The 27,079-nt window shown below is 49.1% G+C and overlaps 1 protein-coding gene across 2 annotated transcripts; it reads right to left on the reverse strand.

The window, feature by feature from the left end:
* Nucleotides 1–478: 478 nt before the first annotated feature.
* Nucleotides 479–27,059, reverse strand: TYMS (thymidylate synthetase). Of its 2 annotated transcripts, XR_012319933.1 has the most exons (9): nucleotides 26,826–27,055; nucleotides 26,597–26,753; nucleotides 16,822–16,895; nucleotides 15,201–15,375; nucleotides 15,001–15,102; nucleotides 7,525–7,700; nucleotides 6,411–6,482; nucleotides 5,982–6,234; nucleotides 641–775 (listed from the first exon to the last, which is right to left on the reverse strand). XR_012319933.1 is itself a non-coding variant. In XM_073676710.1 (8 exons), exons 1-8 carry the CDS (start codon nucleotides 26,868–26,870, stop codon nucleotides 638–640), a joined length of 939 nt encoding a protein of 312 aa, XP_073532811.1. In that variant the 5' UTR covers nucleotides 26,871–27,059; the 3' UTR covers nucleotides 479–637. The 2 variants fall into 2 exon arrangements, 1 of the variants encoding a protein (XP_073532811.1); XM_073676710.1 differs by lacking the exon at nucleotides 5,982–6,234 and having other exon boundaries at nucleotides 479–775; nucleotides 26,826–27,059.
* Nucleotides 27,060–27,079: the final 20 nt, after the last annotated feature.

A 27,079-nucleotide genomic window follows, 5' to 3' on the forward strand; every position in this document is an offset into this window, starting at 1 on the left:
ACAGCTCTACTTGGGTAGTGCTGTGCATTACACTATACGTGCTTGACTGACCAGTAGATTACCAGTCCGCGCCTCTGGGGAAATCTGATAAGCCCTGGTGTATGTCACACCTCCAGTTTCAATAGAAGCCCAATGCCATCCTGTGATCTTGCTACAGGGGTGGGGTAGTGATGGGCTGACAGAGGGAGCACTTTCCATCTGTCAAACTCTTCATGTGCCACTGTCACTACTCACAGCAGCATATGAGGAGTTAAGCTGCTAGTGAGACTGCAGATCCTAGCAGTTATACAGAGCACAGCTCTTACTGTATCAGTTGGGTTCCTGTAGATTGTCAGTACAGAAGCTGTACCGTGTGATCAGCATGGCGGACATATGCGCCATGGATCACTAAGTTACAAGTTCTCATAACGGATATATACTTCATATAGCATTAAGCTGTCACCAAGTATATTTCTTTAAAAAAACAAAAACAAACCTGTTTCATCAAATATCATGTTTACTATAGAATAGCTTTATACACATACATACAACACACACACGTAACGATGTTTAGTACAACTCAACTGTGATAATTTTTTTTTTTACAATAAGCGCTAAAGTATGAGGGGGGAAAAAAAAGAAGATTCTTCTGAAAATATCACACGGCCATTTCCATTCTAATGGTAGGATGAGGGTCGTAGCCTTCAAGCTGGAAATCTTCTGCTTTGAAGTCATTGATGTTTTCCACTGTCCGTAGGATTTTCAGTTTAGGGAATGGCTTAGGTTTCCTTTGAAGCTGAAATATAAAGAGATAACCTTGTCAACTTTTGTTACAAAATAAGGAACCTAAAATGCAGTATAAGAATCATGTTCAGGAAAAAATAAAAGTCAAAACTTTGCTTAAAGGGGAAATCCAAACATTTACTTTAGCATCATGATTTTGAATAATTAATGTGTGATTACAGCTATAAAGAAAAGATTTACTTATCAAAATGCATCAGAATTCTGCTATATTAAAAGGCACAAGAAAAATAAAGTGTAATAAATAGCTTATATCAAGTTATTAAATGCCATAGCAGCAATATTTAAAAGGGGAACCTGTCATGTCCTGTCTACTATGTAAACTGTCCCGGTCGCGTTGTCAGTGATGCAATGTGCATCACTAACACCCTTTTTTCATTAAAATCAGTGTTAATATCACGAGTATATAGCACTTTACATACTTATATCATACCTGCTCATTTAGTCATAGGGGTGTGATCCTCGCATTCAGTCAGGGCTGGCACTGCCCATGCATTTGAATTCTGCTCCCGGCTTGCTCTGAAGTATGGGGCGCTTGTGCAGTATGACATGGCCAGACAGCAAAGCTGTGACGAGCGGCTCCCCGCGCATGCGCAGTGTAGTTCCCAGCTTCACTGTCTGCGGCAGGAGCTGCTCGTCACAGCGCATGCACGGCTCCCAGCGCTGCAAGCTTTGCTGGCTGGCCATGTCATACTGCACAAGCGCTGTGCACTGGCATTGCCAGTGTCAGCCCTGACTGAATGCGAGGATCACACCCCTATGACTAAACAAGCAGGTATGATATAAGTATGTAAAGTGCTATATACTCGTGATATTAACGCCGATTTTAATGAAAAAAGGGTGTTAGTGATGCACATTGCATCACTGACAACGCGATGGGGACAGATTAAATAGTAGATAGGACATGACGTTTTTCTTTTTAAAGGGAACCCAAGTCATACGTTTGGTGAAATATTTAACTTCTTACACTGTCCTGTAACATTTTATGGCATTATAATACTACACCTAGATTCCTGCAATGATTTGTTCATAATTCTTTCAAGATAAACGTGCGTGAATTGTTCACAGTTTGTTAATTCATTGATCTGGTCAGTAGTTACTTTTAGTCTTGCGCTTGAATAATTATAATCCCATTTTTAATTCAAAACACATCATTTAGAATTTGTTGAGGAAAACACCATTGCAGTTTTGTTTTGGTTTTTAAGCCAAAGCCAGAAGAGGAATCCTTTAAAAAGAGAAGCTATCAGAAAATGACGTATTGTTAATTCAGCTTTGTGTTAAATGTCCCCCCCCCAATACCCGATTAACTTAAATCTGATTCAAAAATTAAAGAGAAAAATCTTGTCATTTTCACACTAGCCACTGGGCCTTTTTTTTTTTATAGATTTTCTGCTGTTTCAGGAAACACATGTACATAGTCACAATGAACAGACTGACTCTTTTGTATTGAAGTGTCTAATGAGCGTGTGCAAAGCTCACTGTGAAGGGAGGGGGAGCAGGGTCAGCAATGACATTACCTATTGTGATTGGTGGATCCTATGTTATCAGCTGTGTATAGAAGTGTTACCCATCATTGTAATCCCGTCTCTGATAATATGGAGCCTTACTGACAACTCTTCCGGAAAGGACAGCAGCAATGAGGTAGCAGGAGTCTAAAATAGCCATAGTGGCCAGTGTGAAAATTGCGAGGTTACTAGATTGATAAGGGGTTAAAAAAAACAACCGCCGATAAGCATTAAAACGGGAGTTAAGGGGCCTTATTCCTAATTTTAAAACGGTGATCAGGAATAAATGTATAGAGCCCTCCTGCAGACGACAGCTGTATATGACGGCAGACACCCTGTGACATTGGTTCCAAAGCCGGTCGTGGACAATCAGGGACTATTAACCCCATAAATACTGCTGTCAGTCACAATAGCTGCATCTAAATGGTTAAAAGACCCTCTTTTCCACCATCTGCCCCCCACGATCGTAATCGTGGGTGTCAGGAGTTGCCATGGTACCCCGAGGTCATCTGATGACCAGGGGGTACGGTGGCCTGTTAGATCCTGCTAAAAGCAGACAGACAGACTGTCCTCTTGTCCCATCAGACCTCTGGCCTATTACAGTTACATGGATGATATTTTAATCATCTGGACGGAGTCTGAGCAACAGCTGAAGACGTTCCATGAACACTTTAATCAGTTTCATCCCACCATCAACTTAACACTCAACTACTCCTGTACTGAAATTAACTTTTTGGACACCATCATCAGGATACAGAAGAACAAAATAGATACATTTATGAACCAAAAGTCAATCGAATGTTCAACATACCTTAGATGGGACAGTTTTTATCCAAAACACTATTGTGATATATTCCAACCCTACAGATAGAGACCAACACCTTGATGGCCTCAGAAAGACCTTTTTGAATCAGGGCTACCATCCCAGAACAATTGAAAACCAGATTGCAAGCGGCACCAGAATATCAAGGAATCATCTCCTACATTACAAAGCCAAAGAAAGCAACCGGATGCCTCTAGTAGTCATCTACAATCCAAATCTGGAAGTGCTAAAGGGAACTACATGGAAACCTTTATTAAAAAAAACAATGCCCGATTACAATCTCTATTTCCATATCCCCCCTCTTCTGTGTTTTAGGCAGCCCCCAAATGAAAGAAACATCATCGTCAGAAGCTCCTTATCCTCTACAACAGGACCTTTCCCTACAAACAAGAAAAAAAAATGGAAAACCTGTCCATTTATAATGACAACTGTCAAGATAAAGGTTCCCAGCTCACATCAGAACTACAAGATCCCAGGTACTTTCAGCTGTATCACATCTAATGCAGTATACTTAATTATATGTACCAAATGTCCAACTGGGGGTCGGTATGTGGGGGATACAAGACCAAAACTTAGAACAATGATGAATTCTCATTGCCACACAATAAAAGAAAGAAATAATAGATCTACCTGTGGCCAAACATTTTTGTAGCCCCGATCACAGCATTATGGACATGAAATTGCTGATATTGAAAGGTAACTTCACATTCCAGAGACAGAAGATTGTGGGAATACAAACTTATGACGATCTTTGGCACATTCAGAGCAGTAATTAATGTGTTGTGTGGATTTATGTATTTTTACATCAATTAAGGAATGTGCTCCTCAGACCTATGGGTACATCACAGCCATGGACCAGACCTCACAGAGGACAATAAAACTTCCACACTCCTCATCTATAAACTCCAATATTTGCTGCCATGACTGTCTCTCCGAGTCCCACACTGATAGTTCTGCTACGTGTCACTTGTCTTATTTACTGCATTATTCCTGTTGTGTATAAATATGACTCTTCACATTTTGTGTCAACCAAGGACTCTCCAATGTTAGTATTTTTCTCATCTATATATATTTTTTTCCCCATTTTCATTCTGCATCTGAAAAATTTGAAATAAAAAGCGATCAATATATACCCCAAAATGGTACTAAAAAAATCTTCAACTCGCCAAAGGACAAAAAAGTTACAGCTCTCAGAATATGGCGATGAAAAAACAATTTACCAAAAAAAATAAAATATATAAGCATTTTTACTGTGCGATAATAGCATTGCATGGCGAATAAGCCTCCTTACCTTGACGTGCCAGCGTTGGTGTGTCACTCTCCTTAAGGAGAAACGCTACCCCTTAGACCTCAGTCCACAGCCTCTCCTCACCTAGCCAAATCAGACCTCATACTTTGCACTGACGAGGGCCAACAGCCCGAAACACCGTGTCTGCAAATTGAGATTCTGATTTGGCTTTTATCCTAAGTCATATTGCACGACTCGTTAAAGGGTTGATTGTGACTTGTAGGATTGCTGCTTCCAATAGGTGGTGCTATAGAGCACAAGTCCTCTTTTTCTCTGAAGAGGCAATTTGCATAGCAAAACAAAAAAACTATAGCAATCTGGTATCATTGTAATCGCATCGACCCGATGAATAAAGCAGTTTTATCACTAATACTGAGCAATACCTGTGAACCGTGCAAAAATAAAACTATTTTTATACTGTTCTCTATTTGTTCATTCTGGCTCACAAAAATTGGAATTAAGATTGGCTCACATTTATCCTGCACTCTCTCCGCTGAGCACTTAAGTCGAGGTTTCCATGTAAATCCCAAAAACCGTCATTCAGACAATTACCCTCACCCCCCCACCTCGCGGGAACCACTTGCTTATGAGGCAGATGGAGTCACACCTTTTTAGCGCACAAGTGTGGACGACCACAGTTCTGCAAACACCTGAAAAGATGGATACCACACGAACAGACTCCACGGTGTCCATCTGCCTCATTATAGCGAGTAGTTTTGTCTGAATGGAATTTTTGTGGGATTTACATGGAAAGCCCGACTTAAGTGCTCAGTGTAGAACACAATACTGTGATCCAGCCATATATTGAGAGCGATCAAAAAATGTTATGTACCCAGAAATGTTACCAATAAAAACCCTAACTTATCCTGCACAAAACCAGCCCCCACTCAGGTCCGTCATCTTCCACTGGAACAAGAGGGGGTCCCACGTTACTGCTAGAACAAAGTCTCCTGAAAAGCGACACGGCTCTCGCCCCCTCAAATAAAATCTAATGAGATCTGCGCTCCCAAATCCAAATGACCCCTCCTTCTAAGCCCCATTGTGTCTAAACCACAGTATGCTGCCACATTTTTGGCATTATTGTAGTGGGGAGAGCCCAATTAAAAATTTACAGGGTGCCTGTCTCCAGAAGCACAAGCTGGGCACAACGTACGGGCACACAGTATAGGAGATGTGGTGGACACCAACCGTAATCTGCCATATTTGCTCAAAACACTTATACAAAAGTAAATAAAAATATCAGCCCCCAGTGGCTGCAGAAATAATAAAATGTTTAAAAATAAATCAATGCATAATGTTTTAACAAAATGAAATCTAATCAATACAAAAATAAAATCACGACACATTCAATTTAAGAAATATCTACTGTAGATATCCTGAACTTTATATTGCCAAGTATGGAGCTTGTTGAGGGTTTGTATTTGCATGCAGAGCTGTACTTTTTATTAATAAGGAAGGATAAGTGAAGCTCTAGGAACAAGCTTCTTGTATTTAATGCAAAAAGGATAAATTTAAAACCTTCATACTAGTAACATGATTAACATCACGCGTTTCAGGTGCTTGTTGTCATACATTTTGTACTCACATTAAATAAAAGGATTGCTTGTGGAGCTGGACTTATCCTTCCTTATGTTCAATTGCTGCACCCAGGCAGAGACGTTGTCCATGCTCCGGCTGTTAGAGACAGATTCTGGCTGTGTAACCGTTGCCATCTGCTGTGTATGAAGCAGCTCCACACACACCACAGTGACCGGTGACAAAAATGTGCTTCACATGTCATGAAGGTTTGATACCAAAGAAATATTCAGGAAGAGCAGTTCCTTCATGCTGGATTAACTCTTAACGTTAGCACAAAGAGAAAAAAAAAAAAAATAGATAAAAACATAAAATTACTGCTTGATATTTGTACTCAGATCAGTCAATTTGCATTTCCTTAAAATAGGGGGTGGTAGGCTGATAAAAATAACACAATAATTATTACATTTTAAATTTACAATTTTGGTAATTTACATACTTGTTTCTCCAAAGGCTCAATATGATTAAGGTAAACATGAGCATCCCCCAAGGTGTGGATAAAGTCACCAACCTAAAAAGTGAAGGAAAAAAAAAAAGAAGTTATAATCTAGTCTGCTATGCAAGAAGCCTTGATTGTTCGTTTCAATAGCTTCCAGTTCTAAATGAGGACATACAACCCTACACAGAGCATAAGAAAAGGTGTTTCCAAGATGAATATTCACGAGGCAGGTTTTCATGCCAGCAGGACACATCAGTAATAGGCAGATGATTCTATACAGCACTAAAAAGTGACGTCAGTTTGTTAAAATAGTGGCAGCACCATAAAATCTCAGTAATGGTTACAGAAGACCTTCGGGTGTGCATCATGCCGTTGGAGCCCAGTATTGAATGATTTCTATTTTCTTTTACAACTGATCACATCTTCACGCAGGTCAAGTGAAGTTTTACCTGACAGTAAGTTCGCAAAGAATTACATATCAGATCCACTATAGGAGAGCAAAAAAATAATGAAATACCTGCTAGGGATGAACAAATCAATTTGCGTGACCCTTGTCCAGCGTGCGCAACGGTAATCTGTGGCCGCCGAAAGGGAGCATTGAGAGCAGCCTCCTACCTACTGGCATCACTTCTAATTAGCAGTCTAGGTGCAACGTCATACAACTGATATGATGCAGCGATGACGTCACGCCAGGGACACTAATCAATTACAAACCTGTAATCCGATTAAGTGAGCAGCTGCTGCTACTCTGACTTCTCCCAGATATCAGATTTGTCCAAAAGAAGTGAGAGGGAAGCGGCCGCAGATTGTCTGCAGGACACTTGTAGCGTAATAATGCCATGTGAGCCCCGGGAGGCGACATCGCTGGCACAGATGCCGGCACTGAAGGGGGATTATAGACAGTTATTTTACATGATGGAAAATAACAGCAGTGCTGTTTTCGTCCCTGTTCACTGCTTACATCTGGCGCCAGAGGTTTAGATATAAAAAAAAAAAAGCTGGTCAGCCAACAATATGACATAGGTTAGGTACAGTAAGGCTAGGTCATCAATGTCATAAGCGTTGGCAACACCCTTAAAGCATAGAGATTAGAATGACTTTTCTTTTTAAATACCTTGAGTCCTGTGACATGTGCAATCATGTAAGTCAATAAAGCATAGCTGGCAATATTGAATGGTACTCCAAGGCCCATGTCTCCGGATCTCTGATACAGCTGGCAAGACAGCTCATTGTTAATAACATAGAACTGGCAGAGAGCATGGCATGGAGGCAGTGCCATCATAGAGAGATCTGCAATAGAGAAAGTATTAAGAGGCATATGCAGAATAGTGTAGCATATCTGTTAGATCAATGCCTACTTCTACTATGTAACTACAAAAGGACATAAGTGCATAGCTGTTAGCACTGTTCTGCCATTTTCCCAAAACCTTTTCAATTCCCTGTTCATGAATACGTCAAACTAAGTTACTTTGCAGTAAATTGGTTTGGAGCAGGTGGCCAATATACAATTTTATGAAAGTCAGACTATACTTTCACAGCAGAGAGGACAAACCTTAGACACCAGAATGACAAGTGTTAACTTTTCTGCTTGAGAAAAAACACAATTACATACTGCCAATCTTATATACACTACCAATGTGTACTCATGTAGCGGCAGAAATGTATTTATGCACCAGATAAGGACAAAACAGAAAACCATTTGTACTAAAGCAGGGGTCCCCAACCTGTGGCTCTCGGGTCTATGAAGCGTGGCTCCTGACTGTCTGCACGCTTGGTGCATTAGCACCAGGTCTGGTAAGCAGCTATGGAGAGAAGGTCTCCAAATGGCAACTTATAAGTAAAAAAAAGAATTGGATGCGCATATACTGGCCATGAAAGGAAAACGAATATGGCAAGCTGGCAATAGGATGATACTGCGAGTTAAGAGGGGTGCTTCAAGCTGGATGTGATAGTGTGGTGGGAGTGCTTGATGCGAGAATACCAAATGGAGGTAAAATGAGAACCCTTGGATATAAGTATACTGCTTATATGGGAGGGTGGCACAAGGTCTCTGTGTGCCTTCTGTGGGCAGAAGCTTTGCTGTTAGGCTATGGCCCCACTATCAGTATTCAGTCAGTATTTTTTCTCAGGAGTGGGAGCCAAAACCAGGTGAGGAACAATCAGAGAAAAGGTATAATAGAAACAAGTCCCCAATTCTGCATTTATCACCCACTCCTGAGAAAAAAAAAAAAACTGACTGAATACTGATAGTTGGGCCGTGGCCTTATACTGATAATGGGGGACTTGGGATGTCATCCCTCTGGATGAGGGAGGGGGGTGATGCTTGAGCTGGACGTGTCTCTTAGCCGTCACTCAAGAGATTAATGTGGCTCTCAAAGTAAGAACAATTGGGAGCCACGGTACTAAAGAATCCATAGAACAAGTGCTTAAAGCGTACCTGTCAGCAGGATTGTGCTTCGCAAACCACATACATGGTCAGGTGGGCGACATTACACTGAGTAAAATGATACCTTTGATGATGAAATGCGTCCAGTGGTTCTTTTATAATCTTTAGTTCCGCCATAATGATATGCATGTGCTCTGCTTCTGTATGCTACTGTGCGGGTGCCAATTTGCTGGAGGAAAAAGAAACTTGCCTGCAGCAATATGGCTGGAGAGATGCTACTGCGCATGCGTGGCACCATATCGCTGCACCCACATTCTTTTTCCAAAAGCAAAATGGCGCCCGAGATGTGAGGTAACATCTCTCAGCAACCAAAAGATGCTACTACGCATGCGCAGGCGTCCATTTTGGGACATGTAAATTTCACATAGGCAGAGAAATTACAAAGACAATATTTAAAATAGTAGGCACGTCACTGAAAGCACAGTGACCTGTCAGAGGCCAGATATAGGAAAATGTAGCACCCCGAGGACTCGGCTGCTACAGGGGTATTGCACCTCGATCCAGAGGTGTGGTATTCCACTCCCGGGTAAGGATGGAGTGTGGAACATAGCTCAGTTAGCTGCATGCACTACACTCACCCCATTTCCGGGGGACAGACCAACGGTACTCCCACCAGATAGATGTGCAGGTACGACAGCTTCTGTCCCTGGCTGGAGTGGGGAGGGGGGAGGAATATCCCAGTGGTGTAGGAGCAGACAGGGGAGGGACTCTGGGCATAGGTAGGAGCCCATTGGGTGCTGGTCACCTGGGCTCGGGTGTCAGAAGGGAGTATAAAGAGGTGGGCACCATCTTAGTAGGGAGTTAGTTCAGTCTGGAGGAGAAGCAGAGAGGAGCTCAGCCAGAGAGGGCTGACAGGGAGCTGTGGCTCAGTCCGGGCCCAGCTCCAGAGCCAGGCCTGGAGAGGAGGCCTGAGGCAGAGAGAGAGAAAGAAGAAGAAGGAGGAACAGAAACACCAGGAAAGGCCCAGAGACGCAAGAAGAGAGGGAACCCTGAGATCCCACGAGTTAACGGGTGAAGGGTTGGCAGAACAGGGTACCGGATCCCAAACTGGTGGAGGCCAATTATCCTCAGCCAGGAACCGGAGGTCGTGGTCAAGTCTTGGCGCGACCCCTCACCATATCCACCAGGAAGGCATACCACGTATAGGGTCAGGGAAGCCGGGAAAGGTTTCGCCACCAGAAGGCCCGAGGGAGCCGGACAAAGGTGGGTCCCTGGTGGGGACGGCCAGTAGGAAGGAAGAGAGGGGAGCTCTGGACCACGCTCCGGAATTGCCTGGGAGTTAACCGAGTCCCTCACCTGGTGGGCGCAGCACGGCTCGGGTGGTCCTTACTGCGCACAAGTGACCTGATAAAGAACTGTGAGTAAAGCTGTGAAAACTGCAACCGCACGTCTCAGTGATTCCTTGTCACACCACCACTACCACCATCATTCCTCCCTGCCTCATTAGCTGCCCTGAGGCTATACCCCTCCCGTTGGGGGTTATACCATCCATGCTGCACCACCGTACCACCGGCCTCAGCGGTCTGCCCTGCAGCGGCGGCTTCATAGCCGCAATCAACGGGTGGCGTAGTCGAACTCTATAACATCTTAATGCCGAGCACTGCCACTTAGTTTGACCACCCTGGGCACGGACCGGGTCACCGCCACAAGAAGACTACTACCCCCAACGGATCCGGCTCCGGGTATCCCCCGCATGCGCAACGCAGCACAACATGGCCCAGGGGGCGCGTCAACTTTGGCGTAGTCGGCAGGATCTCGTGCCCGCAACCACCGGGTACTGCGTGCCTGAAAAGTTCACATGTACCGTAAGAAGTCTCCCGCCAGTTCCAGAGGGTCCCCGCCATCGGACGCCATCTCGGGTTGTTTCCCGCCGTTTGCCCGCCATCTGCAGCCTTTGCCCGCCATCCGCGGAGTTTCCCGCCATTGGGAGACGATTCCCGCCATCTGAGACGATTTCCCGCCCTAGCAGAGCGGACGCCATTATGGGCGTGCCAGAGGGTGACAAGAGACCACCTCCCATCGTGGGCGTGGTCCCAGAAGGGCGCCAAAAGCGGGAACCGCCCCCACCAGCAGAGACTGCAATGATAGAAATGTCCATCAGCGTGGGGGGGCTGCCCCTGAGACTGACAGTCGCCAAGTTGCCCCGGGGCCACTCCCAATGGGGGCGGATAGAGAACAAAGTTGAGAAGATGGGTGCGGCCTGGAGGAGTCTGGACAGATCGCACCCGGGGATGGAGGAAGAGACAAGCAGTACCGACCCCGTGGTCCGGGGCCTGCTGCAGGCCGCCACCCCAGAAGGCCTGGTGGAGATCCTGGCACAGCTCCCCAGAGATCGGGAGCGTGCACAGACCGCGCTGGAGGCCTTGGCCCAGAAGATGGCCCGAGTACAGCAGGAAGCACTGGCCGAATGGAGAAGGGAGATGGCCCAGCAGGCTGGAACCCGCCAGCAGAGGACGCCACCCGCAACATGGGGCATGTCTGCCCCTGAGGATGGTGCAGGAGGGACGAAGGCCGGAGACTACGCTGCGGAGGGAGCCGCAGGGATGGAAGCAGGTAATGGGGACGTCATCACCTCGTGCCCAGTAGCCGTAAGCCTGCCCCAGCTCCCCGTCGCAGAGCCCGAAGTCATACTCACGGCGCCCGTTGCCGCACCGCCGCTGCTCCCAACTAGGCCTCAAGTGGCAGGAGCCGCGGTCGCGCCCTCTGTTACGCCACGCCCCTCGACCCTGAGCGCGGCAAAACAGGAAGTGCCACCGGCCTGGTCGCAAGGCCGAGTACCCCCGGGCGCCGCGGTCTCCACAGCGCCCTCTACCTCCACTGTGCCACCGGCCTGGTCGCAAGGCCTGGTGCATCCGGGCGCTGTTGCCCCTCCAGCGCCCTCCTCCCCAAAGGTGCCATACCTGGACCCAAAGAGGATGCCTCCGGCCTGGACGCAAGGCCGAGTACCTCCGGGCACCGCTGCCCCCACAGCGCCCTCGACCTCCACAGTGCTGCCCCTGGGCGAAGATCTCTTTGCGCAGCATACTAGCCCGGACGGGCTGCCCTTCGTGTGGCCACCGGAGTACATCAACCCCCGACTCCGGAGGGAACGGCCCCTGTGTGAGCCTCTGATCCCGGCAGCGGCGCCCGCCAAAATTGTCCCGCTCCCGTTGGAGGACGCCCAATTCGCATGGGATCCGACCGGTGAGGACCTCATGGGGTTCACCAAGGAGACCCGGGCGGCCGCAGCCCGGCGTGAGGAGTGCTGCCGTCAACAGCTAGAGGTCTTTGGGAGAGAACGGCGAGAGAGGCGGATCCGCGAGGAACAGCTGCAGGCCCAAAGCGCGGAGCAGAAACGCCGGGCCCGACGAAACCCCCGTACGGCCCATGGTCCCCGCGCCAACGGGACCGTAATAAAGTTTCAACTGGAGAACGGCTGGGGCTTTATCCGGGATCACCGAACCCCCGGCGACGTCTTTGTCACCCGCAGGGATGTCGAGAGCCACCTGCCGGAGGGACACCGCGTACGTGACCTCTACCCGGGTGATGTGGTCGCCTTCACCCTGCATCAGTGTGCTAAAGGACCGTACGCCCTTCACGTACACCGGCTGACTGAGGAGGAGATGCAGTATGAGGAAGACCAAGAGGACCCGGACGGGTCTGAAGACTACCCTCAGGAAGGAGCAGGAGGACATCGTTACTAATGAACGGTAACTGAAACTGTATATAGTTACCCGTAAGGGTACCTGTCATGCTGCTAATTGGAGTGTGGTCCCCGTTGGGACTAGTGTGGAACTGTTAAAGAACTGTTTCCTGTGTGCCCCTATCCCTAACCAGGCTGAGGATTGTGAGCAGCCATTTCCTTATTCCCCACTGGCCGAGGACGGAGAGCGGTCAACACCCTGTAAATAGTTGCGCTTCTTAAAGCGCCCCCTACTGGTTTTATAAGGAACTGTTTTTTCTACTACGGAATTGGTGACTGTTGCACTTTACCTGGTCACAAGTTGCACCGTGGCCAGAAATCAAGAATATGTTCTGAAAACGTTGTATGTGAAAATGTCTTATAATAGAAAGTTTATTATGCTGCTAAAACAGTAATGCCAAAATCTTGCATAATGTTTTACAAAAGAGTTCCGGTGGCATTAGCCAGATATTTTATAATGTCATAGGAAAATGTTTTATACCTGTAACGTTCTAGGAGAAGAGTACCTCCCATAAAGGGATGAGTTCATAGTTAATATCTTATATGTGAGTGCACTCTAAAAATTTTTGTATGTCTAATTGTTTTATTCTATTCCAGCCCGAGGACGTGCTGTGGTTTACCAGGGGGGAATGTAGCACCCCGAGGACTTGGCTGCTACAGGGGTATTGCACCTCGATCCAGAGGTGTGGTATTCCACTCCCGGGTAAGGATGGAGTGTGGAACATAGCTCAGTTAGCTGCATGCACTACACTCACCCCATTTCCGGGGGACAGACCAACGGTACTCCCACCAGATAGATGTGCAGGTACGACAGCTTCTGTCCCTGGCTGGAGTGGGGAGGGGGGAGGAATATCCCAGTGGTGTAGGAGCAGACAGGGGAGGGACTCTAGGCATAGGTAGGAGCCCATTGGGTGCTGGTCACCTGGGCTCGGGTGTCAGAAGGGAGTATAAAGAGGTGGGCACCATCTTAGTAGGGAGTTAGTTCAGTCTGGAGGAGAAGCAGAGAGGAGCTCAGCCAGAGAGGGCTGACAGGGAGCTGTGGCTCAGTCCGGGCCCAGCTCCAGAGCCAGGCCTGGAGAGGAGGCCTGAGGCAGAGAGAGAGAGAGAGAGAAAGAAGAAGAAGGAGGAACAGAAACACCAGGAAAGGCCCAGAGACGCAAGAAGAGAGGGAACCCTGAGATCCCACGAGTTAACGGGTGAAGGGTTGGCAGAACAGGGTACCGGATCCCAAACTGGTGGAGGCCAATTATCCTCAGCCAGGAACCGGAGGTCGTGGTCAAGTCTTGGCGCGACCCCTCACCATATCCACCAGGAAGGCATACCACGTATAGGGTCAGGGAAGCCGGGAAAGGTTTCGCCACCAGAAGGCCCGAGGGAGCCGGACAAAGGTGGGTCCCTGGTGGGGACGGCCAGTAGGAAGGAAGAGAGGGGAGCTCTGGACCACCCTCCGGAATTGCCTGGGAGTTAACCGAGTCCCTCACCTGGTGGGCGCAGCACGGCTCGGGTGGTCCTTACTGCGCACAAGTGACCTGATAAAGAACTGTGAGTAAAGCTGTGAAAACTGCAACCGCACGTCTCAGTGATTCCTTGTCACACCACCACTACCACCATCATTCCTCCCTGCCTCATTAGCTGCCCTGAGGCTATACCCCTCCCGTTGGGGGTTATACCATCCACGCTGCACCACCGTACCACCGGCCTCAGCGGTCTGCCCTGCAGCGGCGGCTTCATAGCCGCAATCAACGGGTGGCGTAGTCGAACTCTATAACATCTTAATGCCGAGCACTGCCACTTAGTTTGACCACCCTGGGCACGGACCGGGTCACCGCCACAAGAAGACTACTACCCCCATCGGATCCGGCTCCGGGTATCCCCCGCATGCGCAACGCAGCACAACATGGCCCAGGGGGCGCGTCAACTTCATGAATACAGAAGCAGAGCACATGCATATCATTATGGCAGAACTGAAACTAAAGATTATAAAAGAATCACTGGACGGATTTCATCAACCAAGGTATCATTTTACTCAGTGTATCGGCGCCCACCTGACAGTGTATGTAGTTTACTAGGAACAATTCTGCTGACAGGAGCGCTTTAAGATAAAAAAAAAACAAAACACTAGTTTTAAATGTGATCCATCAGCACAAAATGACTGTTCAGACCAAGCACAGATGCTCGGTGTGGTGCACCCTTAGTGTGGTCAGAACAGTTCAGAGCACTATTCAACTTAAATGCAAACAACTATTTCTGCTTTCCCCTGTTTTTTATGAAATCAGAACCGTCAATCAAGGAAGAAGGTGGCAGAGATCGATTGGAAAAAAATATCAGAAAGTAGGTGGGTGCACTTAGTTTGAATAGTCACTTTCTTATGACAGACTTACTTTAAGTACCGCCATTTTTTGGGGAGTTAAATCAGCTTTTAATGGACATCGTAAACCATGCCATTGTAAATACATGTGTACCTTTAGGATTCCAGCTACACATTATGATTCTCCTGTCATCCGGATTATTCTTGATTGTGTCTATTACCTGCTGTAGCTGGTCCACGCCTTTTCCTGTGTAATCTACAGATAAGACGCCAAATTGTAGACATTCACTTATGGTAATCAAGAGTCACAAAGAAATACATCAAAATCAGTGGTGTTTTTTTTTTTCTTTTAACCTGTGTGAATGTCTTTGTACTCGGCCCCAAAGTGCCTCCACTGAAATCCATATACAGGTCCAAGGTCTCCTTCTTCCCGTGATACAAATCCTTGTTTATCTAAAAATTCTCTGGAACCGTTTGCATCCCAAATTTTCACGCCTTTATCAGACAGCTCTTTTGCATTTGTAGAACCCTTAAGAGAAAAAAAAAAAAAAAAAAAAAAAAGGGCTTAAAGATGAATACATTTTTCCAATAGACACTGAAGAAGCCCCAAAGTCTATGTGCGGACAGCCATTTTAACTTTATTAGTTTAGACACATTAAAATATTGTATAATTTATATCTGAGTAACATCCCAGTTGGTAAAATATAAGGGTAACACATTACAATTTCATATTTGTGACAAATGATTAAAGTCACATGCCCACCCCATCCCCGATTGGATCTGGAAGCATTGTATAGGAGCAGCATGCATTATGGTCATCAAAATGAAACCAGTATTAGGTATATTGACATGTGGCAAAAAAAAAACAACAAACTGTTGCGTTACATGTGGAATTCAGCCTACGAATTGCAAAGGAGGAAATCTACAGTAACAAAAAAAAAAAAAAACATTTAAAATCTGCATGATACCATAATTCAAGTGCAGAAATTGTTTTGCAGTTTGTAGATGAGATTTCTTCAAATCGCATCCACTTTGCTGCTGCTGTAATTTGCGGAGGATTTTCTAACCAGAAGTCAGGAATGAAGATCAGCCACAAATGAACATACCCAGATAGCAGAATATCATATAAAAAGTGCAGCATCTGAGAACTCCAATATTGTAGATGGTCAGTCAAGTCTTCAAAATCACGTACAACAGCGACATCTCCTGGCGATTATGGCACATTGCGCTGTCTTATTAAAGGGAACCAGGCAGCATGTATCAGACACTGGCTAAAAAATATCAGCCATGTATGTTAGACTCAAACGCTGCGTGTTTCAGAGAAAAACATCCTTTAAAAGCTGCCATGGAGGAAAGAGAGACCGAGACCTATCACTCCAGGGCTGCGGGCGGGGAGAAGAAGCCAGGGACCTGCCTGTCTGACTAGTCTCAAGCATGGCTCAGTCCTGACAGCTTATGAAGTAGGCTTTTATCTGAAACGCTGCAACCTGTGGATCAGGCAGCATGTTGTTATCAGCTGTCAGGTTCACTTTAATAACTACCCAGGTCCCAGTTGAAAACACAAGTAATTAACAGGTTGATGGCTTTTACATATAAGCATTCACACTGAAAATGTTATAACAGCAGCAATGCTCTGGTGTGTGGGTTCACATTTAACCTCTTCAGGGGTTATTTGAAATAAGTTTATAGTGGCTGATAATCATCACTGTGGTGTGCATCTATTGATTACTGGGCTTGGCCAAACTAGTCATACGAGACAGCCCTCCATCAGTTTTTACCATATGAAAAAAAGATTCAATGGTAAATCTTCTCCTATTTATTGCAACATTAATCACAGATCACTAATAGACTATAATAATATATAATGGGTTTGTGTTCTATTCGAGAAACATGGATAGAGCACGTACATAAAAACGAATGTCTGAATGAAGAAAGGTTTGGAAAATAAAGAACATTCTCCAAATCTGCCCATTACCTTGATAAACCACAGCAGTTCCTCCAGCACTCCCTTCCAGAACACACGCTTTGTTGTCAACAGAGGGAACTGGTCTAGGGACAAAAAAAAGAAAAAACACACATCAAAATTGATATTCTGACAACTGATCAGTAAAAGTAGATAATGATGACCAGACTTCTAAAGGCGATGAACCAGAGCAACAGGCAAAAAAAATAAAAAATTTCACTGGGGTCCTTGAAGACAGAGCAGTTGTGTCTACAGCCCTATCTATCTTGGCACAATCCTGCTGACAGGTTTGCTTTAACCCCTTAAGGATGGAGCCAATTATGTACTTAATGACCAGGCCAAATTTTACAATTCTGACCACTGTCACTTTATGAGGTAATAATTCTGGAACGTTTCAATGGATCCCCCTGATTTTTTCGTGACATATTGTACTTCATGATAGTGGTAACATTTCTTCGATATCACTTGCGTTTATTTGTGAAAGACCCATTTTTTTTTTCATTTTTGCAAGGGTAACAGGAGAAAGTGGACCCCAAAATTTGTTGTGCAATTACTCCTGAGCACGCCGATACCCCATATGTAGGGGAAAACCACTGTCATTTGACTTTTTGAATGTGAACTTTGCTTGAATAATTAGTGGACACCATGTCGCGTTTGGAGAGCTCCTGATGTGCCTAAACAGTGGAAACCCCCCACAGGTGACACCATTTTGGAAACTAGACCCCAGAGAACTTATATAGATGTGTGGTGAGCACCGTGAACTCCCCAAGTGCTTCACAGAAGTTTATAACATTGAGCCGTATAAATACAATTTTCACATTTTTCCCACAGAAATGTTTTTCAGCCTCCAATTTTGCATTTTCATAAGACTAACAGGAGAAATTGCACGATACCATTTGTTGTGCAATTTCTCCTGAGTACGCAGATACCCCATATGTGGGGGAAAACCACTGTTTGAGCGCGCAGCAGGGTTCAGAAGGGAAGAACTGTGACTTTTTGAGCGCAAAATTAGCTGGCATCAAGAGCGGATGCCATGTTGCGTTTGGAGAACCCCTGATGTGCCTAAACAGTGGAAACCCCACACAAGTGACCCCATTTTGGAAACTAGACCCCTGAAAGATTTTATCAAGGTGTATTGTGAACATTTTGAACCCAGAGGTACGACACAGAATATGATAACATTAGGTCATCATATTGAATAGGTCGTTATTAGTCTTGAACGCAACCCTACCACAATCCTAACCCTAAGGGTATGTGCACACTGTCCAGAGCCACTTCGGCCGAGACACTGCGGGATAGCCGCTGGCGGCTTCCGCTCAATATGCAAATGAGTGGCGCAATTTTTTTTTCACCTACGGACTTTCCTCAGGTTAGGTCTATGGGGAAAGCCCGCATGCGGACCCGCAAGAGAAATTATCATACTGCGGTCTGGAAAGATGCACCGCATGTCAGTTTACGCGGGGATCCGCAGGTGCACGGAGACGCATATTGGACATGGGATTTCTACAAATCCCATCCACTATGCAGTAACAGCTGGCCGCTGCGGGTTTGACGCTGAATAAGCACGCAGCGTCAAACCCGCAGCGGCTCCTGATCGTGTGCACATACCCCAACGCAAACACAACCCCAAATATTTTTATTTTAGAATTTTTATCTACCTAAAGGGGGGACAGAGGGGGTTTTTATTTATGATTTTTTTTCTTTTGATCACTGTAATAGGGTTTATCACAGTGATCAAAATAAACCAATAGAGAAAATTCTCTATTTATTGTTGCCGGGCTCCGGCCAGCAGATGTCGGCGGGCGCACTCTTTTTTTTTTTTTAACAGGAAGATGAAGGGGGACAATCAGGGGACCGTAGAGGTACCGGGTGGGCTCGGGGGGCTTCATTTCTCTCTCCTCTGACGTGTATATCATGTCAGAGGAGAGAGAAATCATTGCAACCACCGGCACACTTTTTCCCCCCGTGATCGTCGTTCTTCACTGACTAACAGTGATCACGTGATCGAGGACCAGAAAAAGCGGCCCTGATCATATTCTCTAGGGTCTCAGCAACCAAGGGTAGCTGAGACCCCGTAGAATTTCCGACTCTGGGGACGCTACAGCGTTATTCCTCAGCGATGCATTTTCACGGCGCTGAGGAATAAGTACCCTTAACTGCCGCCATAAAAATGCGTTACAGCGGTCGTTAAAAGGTTAAGTAAACTACATACACTGTCAGATGGGTGCCGTTACACTGATTAAAATGATACCTGGGTTGATTAAATCCGTCCTGTGGTTCTTTTTAAATCTTTATTTTAAGGCTGTGTGCCCACGTAGCATTTTTCAAGCGTATATGCTGCGGAATTTCCGCAGCGTAAACGCTTGAAAAACGCATGTATATCCGCACCCCATGGTCCCCAATGGGATTCCGCAAGTTCTATGCACATGCTGCGGATTTTTCCGCAGCGTTTATGCCGCGTTCAAAAATCCGCAGCATGTCATTTCATTTTGCGTTTCCGCAAGCGGAATTGCCTTTGTCCAATGCATAAAAAACGCAAGGCAATTCCGCATGTGGAAAACGCGTGATAAACGCGTGCGGAATTCCGCACGCGTTTTTCCGGGAGAGGACTTGCATTTATGCAGCAGAAATTTTCTGCTTCATAAATGCAACGTGGGCACATAGCCTAAGTTTTCAGTTAATGAGATTCTGGTGTTTCGGGCAGCCTGTGTGCAGAGCTTTATGTGGTGCTCTGCTTATACACTGCTCAAAAAAAATAAAGGGAACACTCAAATAACACATCCTAGATCTGAATGAATGAATGAAATATTCTCATTGAATACTTTGTTCTGTACAAAATTGAATGTGCTGACAACAAAAATCACACAAAAATCATCAATGGAAATCAAATTTATTAACCAATGAAGGCCTGGATTTGGAGTCACCCCCAAAATTAAAGTGGAAAAACACTCTACAGGCTGATCCAACCAAGATCTAATGTCCTTAAAACAAGTCAAAATGAGGCTCAGTATTGTGTGTGGCCTCCACGTGTATGTATGACCTCCCTACAACGCCTGGGCATGCTCCTGATGAGGTTGCGGATGGTCTCCTGTGGGATCTCCTCCCAGACCTGGACTAAAGCATCCGCCAACTCCTGGACAGTCTGTGGTGCAACGCGACGTTGGTGGATGGAGCGAGGCATGATGTCCCAGATGTGCTCAATCGGATTCAGGTCTGGGGAACGGGCGGGCCAGTCCATAGCTTCAATGCCTTCATCTTGCAGGAACTGCTGACACACTCCAGCCACATGAGGTCTGGCATTGTCCTGCATTAGGAGGAACCCAGGGCCAACCGCATAAGCATATGGTCTCACAAGGGGTCTGAGGATCTCATCTCGGTACCTAATGGCAGTCAAGCTACCTCTGGCGAGCACATGGAGGGCTGTGCGGCCCTCCAAAGAAATGCCACCCCACACCATTACTGACCCATTGCCAAACAAGTCATGCTGAAGGATGTTGCAGGCAGCAGATCGCTCTCCACGGCGTCTCCAGACTCTGTCACATGTGATCAGTGTGAACCTGCTTTCATCTGTGAAGAGCACAGGGCGCCAATCCTGGTGTTCTGTGGCAAATGCCAAGCGTCCTGCACGGTGTGGGGCTGTGAGCACAACCCCCATCTGTGGACATCGGGCCCTCATACCACCCTCATGGAGTCGGTTTCTAACAGTTTGTGCAGACACATGTACAGTTGTGGCCTGCTGGAGGTAATTTTGCAGGGCTCTGGCAGTGTTCCTCCTTGCACAAAGGCGGAGGTAGCGGTCCTGCTGCTGGGTTGTTGGCCTCCTACGGCCCCCTCCTCGTCTCCTGGTAGCGCCTCTGGACACTACGCTGACAGACACAGCAAACCTTCTTGCCACAGCTAGATGTGCCATCCTGGATGAGCTGCACTACCTGAGCAACTTCTGTGGGTTGTAGAGTCCGTCTCATGCTACCACGAGTGTGAAAGCACAACCAACATTCAAAAGTGACCAAAACATCAGCCAGAAAGCATTGGTACTGAGATGTGGTCTGTGGTCCCCACCTGCAGAACCACTCCTTTATTGAGGGTGTCTTGATAATTGCCAATAATTTCCATCTATATTCTATTCCATTTGTACAACAGCATGTGAAATTGATTGTCAATCAGTGTTGCTTCCTAAGTGGACAGTTTGATTTCACAGAAGTTTGATTTACTTGGAGTTATATTCTGTTGTTTAAGTGTTCCCTTTATTTTTTTGAGCCGTGTATATTCATCTGATGCTCTTATGACAGGTGCTTCAGTGTCCTGCCCACTAATTTCCATAATGCATATACTATGTGGGGTTAGGAAAAAAAAATTTGCAACCAGCAAAATGGCGCCCATGCATGCATGCATGCATAGTGTTGTACACTACTGTATGACCCCTTCTTCACCATGCGATTTTCTGTTTTCCCGCTTTCATTTTTTTTCTCTTCCAAGAGCCATAACTTTTTTTAATTTTTCATCCACATAGACGTGTGACTAGTGATGAGCGAACATGCTCGTTACTCGAGATTTACGAGCATGCTCAGGTGTTTTCCGAGTATCTTCAGTGTGCTCATGATTTGCAAGTGTTTGACAGCTTTAATACAAGTGAGGAATGCCTGTTTCTGATGCATTCCTCACATGTATTAAAGCTGTCAGTCGCAAATCACGAGCACGGAGTGACTAAAACATAACACCCGAGCACTCTGAAGATACTCGGTGAGCACCCGAGCATGCTCGCCGAAAGGGTTAACAGAACATACTCGCTCATCACTATGCGTGACGTCTTGCTTTTTTGCGGGACGAGTTAGAATGGTGTCAGTCGAAATTACATCATATAGTGTACTGGAAAATGGGAATAAAATTCCCATTTTCCTTTTTTTTTTTAAACAATGTTCATTATTTGGTAAAAATGACCTGGCAATTTGATTCTCCAGGTCAGTACAATTAAGGTGATACCAAACATTTTTTTTTTAAATTTAACTGGTGGAAAAAAAAAAAAAAAAAAACGTTTAAATTTGGGCGTGAGGAGCAGTAAATATTCATTTTCCTTAATATTGCGCACACTGTAGCTGCAGCGTGGCTATTGGTATGTATGGCACCCCCTCATCACCATCCTGGTATGTATGGCTCCCTTCATCCCTCATCCTGGTATGCTTGGCACCCCCTGATCCCCATCACGCTGCGCACAAAAAAATAAACAAACAATCATACTCACCTCCTCTCTCCTCCAGCGCTGCGTCCTGCTCTGCTGCCGACAGGGATCTCACTATGTGAGGGAACATGGCAGTTACGCCATGCGCCCTCACACTGTGAGATGCTGTGCCAAAATAGTCACTGCTCCCAACACAGAGACTGTGTGGAGAGCAGTGATCATTCACGTTCCTTAATAGTGCGCGCACTGTACCCGCAGCGCGGCTCCTGCTGCGCTCGGCGGTCTTTGTGGCCGCTATTAAAGACCATGAATATTCACTACAACCCATGGGAGTGGATTGTAGTGAACATTCATGGTCTTTTCAAGAGGAGTGCGGCGTGCCACACATACCGGGATAGGGGATGAGGGGTGCCGCACATACCGGGATGGGAGATATTAACAGAATTGGGGGACATTACCCCTATAACAGTGTCAGCAGCAGACCCCCTCCCCCTTAACAGGGCATCATGACCACTTTTTTTGCTTAATTTTATTTTTCTATTTTCCTCCTCTAAAACCTAGGTGCGTCTTATAGTCCGAAAAATACGGTTTACATATCTTGTGTCACCGATAATGTACACTAATAATAACACTTGTATAGAGCGAGGTCGCGTCACTAAATCGGGGTGCGGCCTCCCTCCATACAAGAGTATGGAGTGACGCTGCACCGACCTGCAGGGATTATGTATAACGTATACATACCCTCCGAACCCAGCTCAGAAACCGGCGAATCTCTGCAGCGCACAGTGCATGCAATGGGGGGATTCATAAGTTTGCAGTCACACAGTAACTGCAGACATATCGGTTTGGACCAGAAAACCCCTTTAACCCCAAATCTGCAGGTTAATAAATCGTTATCGGACCTGACAATTTCCCATTAAGTGGAAAGAGAATAATTATATTACAGCAGCGTTGTGATATGCAAGAAATACATAATGGCACATTGAAATGAGGAGCAATTCGTAAGAGGCTCTCTCCGGATTACTGGATGAAATTCTCATTCAGTTGGCGATTAAATTGCTTATTTTGGCTTAATGAATGAATTTCTCAGATGCAGACTTGTATGGGAAATACCACATTCATGTGTCACGGTCCGAGCACGGACCTGATGGAGGTCTCCTGACCCGAAGACGACAGCCTCTTAGTCCGCACTGAGAATCACTGTCCATGCGCAGACACACACGGATGCACGAGTATTGCTGCGTGCCCACGATGCGTTTTTCAAACGTTTTTTTGCTGCGGAATTTCTGCTGCGGAAATGCTTGAAAAACGCTTGGTAATACATGCCCCATGGTCCCCAATGACAATCTGCATGTTCTGTGCCCATGCTGCGGAATTTTCAGCAGCGGATTTTATGTGCGGAAAAATCCGCAACATGTCCATTATTTGTGTGTTTAAGCATGCTGAATTGGCATGTGTTTTTCTAATGCATTGAGTAGGCAATTCCGCATGTCCAAAACGCTTCAAAAACGCGTGTTAAAGTCCGCACGCGTTTTTACTGGCAAGGACATGCAGAAATGAAGCTCAGGCAGAATTATGATCTGTTACTTAGATCAAAGACTGACGGGGGAGGGAGGGGGGCTGCGCTCGCCCTCAGACAGAGACAGACGGGGGAGGGAGGGGGGCTGCGCTCGCCCTCAGACAGAGACAGACGGGGGAGGGAGGGGGGCTGCGCTCGCCCTCAGACAGAGACAGACGGGGGAGGGAGGGGGGCTGCGCTCGCCCTCAGACAGAGACAGACGGGGGAGGGAGGGGGGCTGCGCTCGCCCTCAGACAGAGACAGACGGGGGAGGGAGGGGGGCTGCGCTCGCCCTCAGACAGAGACAGACGGGGGAGGGAGGGGGGCTGCGCTCGCCCTCAGACGGAGACAGACGGGGGAGGGAGGGGGGCTGCGCTCGCCCTCAGACGGAGACAGACGGGGGAGGGAGGGGGGCTGCGCTCGCCCTCAGACGGAGACAGACGGGGGAGGGAGGGGGGCTGCGCTCGCCCTCAGACAGAGACAGACGGGGGAGGGAGGGGGGCTGCGCTCGCCCTCAGACAGAGACAGACGGGGGAGGGAGGGGGGCTGCGCTCGCCCTCAGACAGAGACAGACGGGGGAGGGAGGGGGGCTGCGCTCGCCCTCAGACAGAGACAGACGGGGGAGGGAGGGGGGCTGCGCTCGCCCTCAGACAGAGACAGACGGGGGAGGGAGGGGGGCTGCGCTCGCCCTCAGACAGAGACAGACGGGGGAGGGAGGGGGGCTGCGCTCGCCCTCAGACAGAGACAGACGGGGGAGGGAGGGGGGCTGCGCTCGCCCTCAGACAGAGACAGACGGGGGAGGGAGGGGGGCTGCGCTCGCCCTCAGACAGAGACAGACGGGGGAGGGAGGGGGGCTGCGCTCGCCCTCAGACAGAGACAGACGGGGGAGGGAGGGGGGCTGCGCTCGCCCTCAGACAGAGACAGACGGGGGAGGGAGGGGGGCTGCGCTCGCCCTCAGACAGAGGCAGACGGGGGAGGGAGGGGGGCTGCGCTCGCCCTCAGACAGAGGCAGACGGGGGAGGGAGGGGGGCTGCGCTCGCCCTCAGACAGAGGCAGACGGGGGAGGGAGGGGGGCTGCGCTCGCCCTCAGACAGAGGCAGACGGGGGAGGGAGGGGGGCTGCGCTCGCCCTCAGACAGAGGCAGACGGGGGAGGGAGGGGGGCTGCGCTCGCCCTCAGACAGAGGCAGACGGGGGAGGGAGGGGGGCTGCGCTCGCCCTCAGACAGAGGCAGACGGGGGAGGGAGGGGGGCTGCGCTCGCCCTCAGACAGAGGCAGACGGGGGAGGGAGGGGGGCTGCGCTCGCCCTCAGACAGAGGCAGACGGGGGAGGGAGGGGGGCTGCGCTCGCCCTCAGACAGAGACAGACGGGGGAGGGAGGGGGGCTGCGCTCGCCCTCAGACAGAGACAGACGGGGGAGGGAGGGGGGCTGCGCTCGCCCTCAGACAGAGACAGACGGGGGAGGGAGGGGGGCTGCGCTCGCCCTCAGACAGAGACAGACGGGGGAGGGAGGGGGGCTGCGCTCGCCCTCAGACAGAGACAGACGGGGGAGGGAGGGGGGCTGCGCTCGCCCTCAGACAGAGACAGACGGGGGAGGGAGGGGGGCTGCGCTCGCCCTCAGACAGAGACAGACGGGGGAGGGAGGGGGGCTGCGCTCGCCCTCAGACAGAGACAGACGGGGGAGGGAGGGGGGCTGCGCTCGCCCTCAGACAGAGACAGACGGGGGAGGGAGGGGGGCTGCGCTCGCCCTCAGACAGAGACAGACGGGGGAGGGAGGGGGGCTGCGCTCGCCCTCAGACAGAGACAGACGGGGGAGGGAGGGGGGCTGCGCTCGCCCTCAGACAGAGACAGACGGGGGAGGGAGGGGGGCTGCGCTCGCCCTCAGACAGAGACAGACGGGGGAGGGAGGGGGGCTGCGCTCGCCCTCAGACAGAGACAGACGGGGGAGGGAGGGGGGCTGCGCTCGCCCTCAGACAGAGACAGACGGGGGCTGCGCTCGCCCTCAGACAGAGACAGACGGGGGCTGCGCTCGCCCTCAGACAGAGACAGACGGGGGCTGCGCTCGCCCTCAGACAGAGACAGACGGGGGCTGCGCTCGCCCTCAGACAGAGACAGACGGGGGAGGGGGGCTGCGCTCGCCCTCAGACAGAGACAGACGGGGGAGGGGGGCTGCGCTCGCCCTCAGACAGAGACAGACGGGGGAGGGGGGCTGCGCTCGCCCTCAGACAGAGACAGACGGGGGAGGGGGGCTGCGCTCGCCCTGAGACAGAGACAGACGGGGGAGGGAGGGGGGCTGCGCTCGCCCTCAGACAGAGACAGACGGGGGAGGGGGGCTGCGCTCGCCCTCAGACAGAGACAGACGGGGGAGGGGGGCTGCGCTCGCCCTCAGACAGAGACAGACGGGGGAGGGGGGCTGCGCTCGCCCTCAGACAGAGACAGACGGGGGAGGGGGGCTGCGCTCGCCCTCAGACAGAGACAGACGGGGGAGGGGGGCTGCGCTCGCCCTCAGACAGAGACAGACGGGGGAGGGGGGCTGCGCTCGCCCTCAGACAGAGACAGACGGGGGAGGGGGGCTGCGCTCGCCCTCAGACAGAGACAGACGGGGGAGGGGGGCTGCGCTCGCCCTCAGACAGAGACAGACGGGGGGGGGGGCGCTTCTCTCCCACACACAGAGAGACAGACAGAGAGAAAGACAGAGACAGACGGGGGAGGGGAGGGTTGCGCTCGCCCTCAGACAGACAGGGGGAGGGGGGGCTGCGCTCGCCCTCAGACAGACAGGGGGAGGGGGGGCTGCGCTCGCCCTCAGACAGACAGGGGGAGGGGGGGCTGCGCTCGCCCTCAGACAGACAGGGGGAGGGGGGGGCTGCGCTCGCCCTCAGACAGACAGGGGGAGGGGGGGCTGCGCTCGCCCTCAGACAGGGGGAGGGGGAGGGGGAGGGGGAGGGGTTGCGCTCGTCTTCATACTGACTGGGCTATCACTAATGACCAGTATCAGGTTTCTGCACCTTCCATTGACTTTTACAGTCCAGAGTCTCCATCCTCAGCCAGACACTTACCCCGCAGGCTGTAGCGAGCCTGCATACCGAACACAGACATGGTCCCGGTACCAGTTCGGTCCTCTTTGCGGTAGCCCCGTTGAAGGATGTGCCGGATCTGCTCCAGGTACTGCAGCTCGTCGTGAGGGGGCTCCTCGTGCTGCCCGCCATTCACTCCCTGCAAGACGACAGTGCGCTCAGCTCAGCCGCTCATTCACCCTCCTCCTGCCGCCCGGTGCGGACATCTTACCTGCTGCTGAGCGCTGGGTCCCGTCACCTCCGCGGCCACCGGCATCTTGTATAGGACGAGACGGAGATTTCCCACTCACAGAACAGCCCGGAATTTCTCCCGCTTTTTTTCTATTTTGGCGCCTTCACACAAGGCTCTGTCTCCTCCTCCCTCCGTATACACACGAGGGGTACAGACTGCTGTCCACTCACTTCTCACATAGCCGTCTATGTGTGTACATGTAGATATACCAGGTGTGTATGTATATACACAGA

This window comes from Phyllobates terribilis, unplaced genomic scaffold (assembly GCF_046119375.1).
Source record: "Phyllobates terribilis strain yellow unplaced genomic scaffold, ASM4611937v1 Scaffold_4__5_contigs__length_816908805, whole genome shotgun sequence".
NCBI lineage: Eukaryota > Metazoa > Chordata > Amphibia > Anura > Dendrobatidae > Phyllobates > Phyllobates terribilis.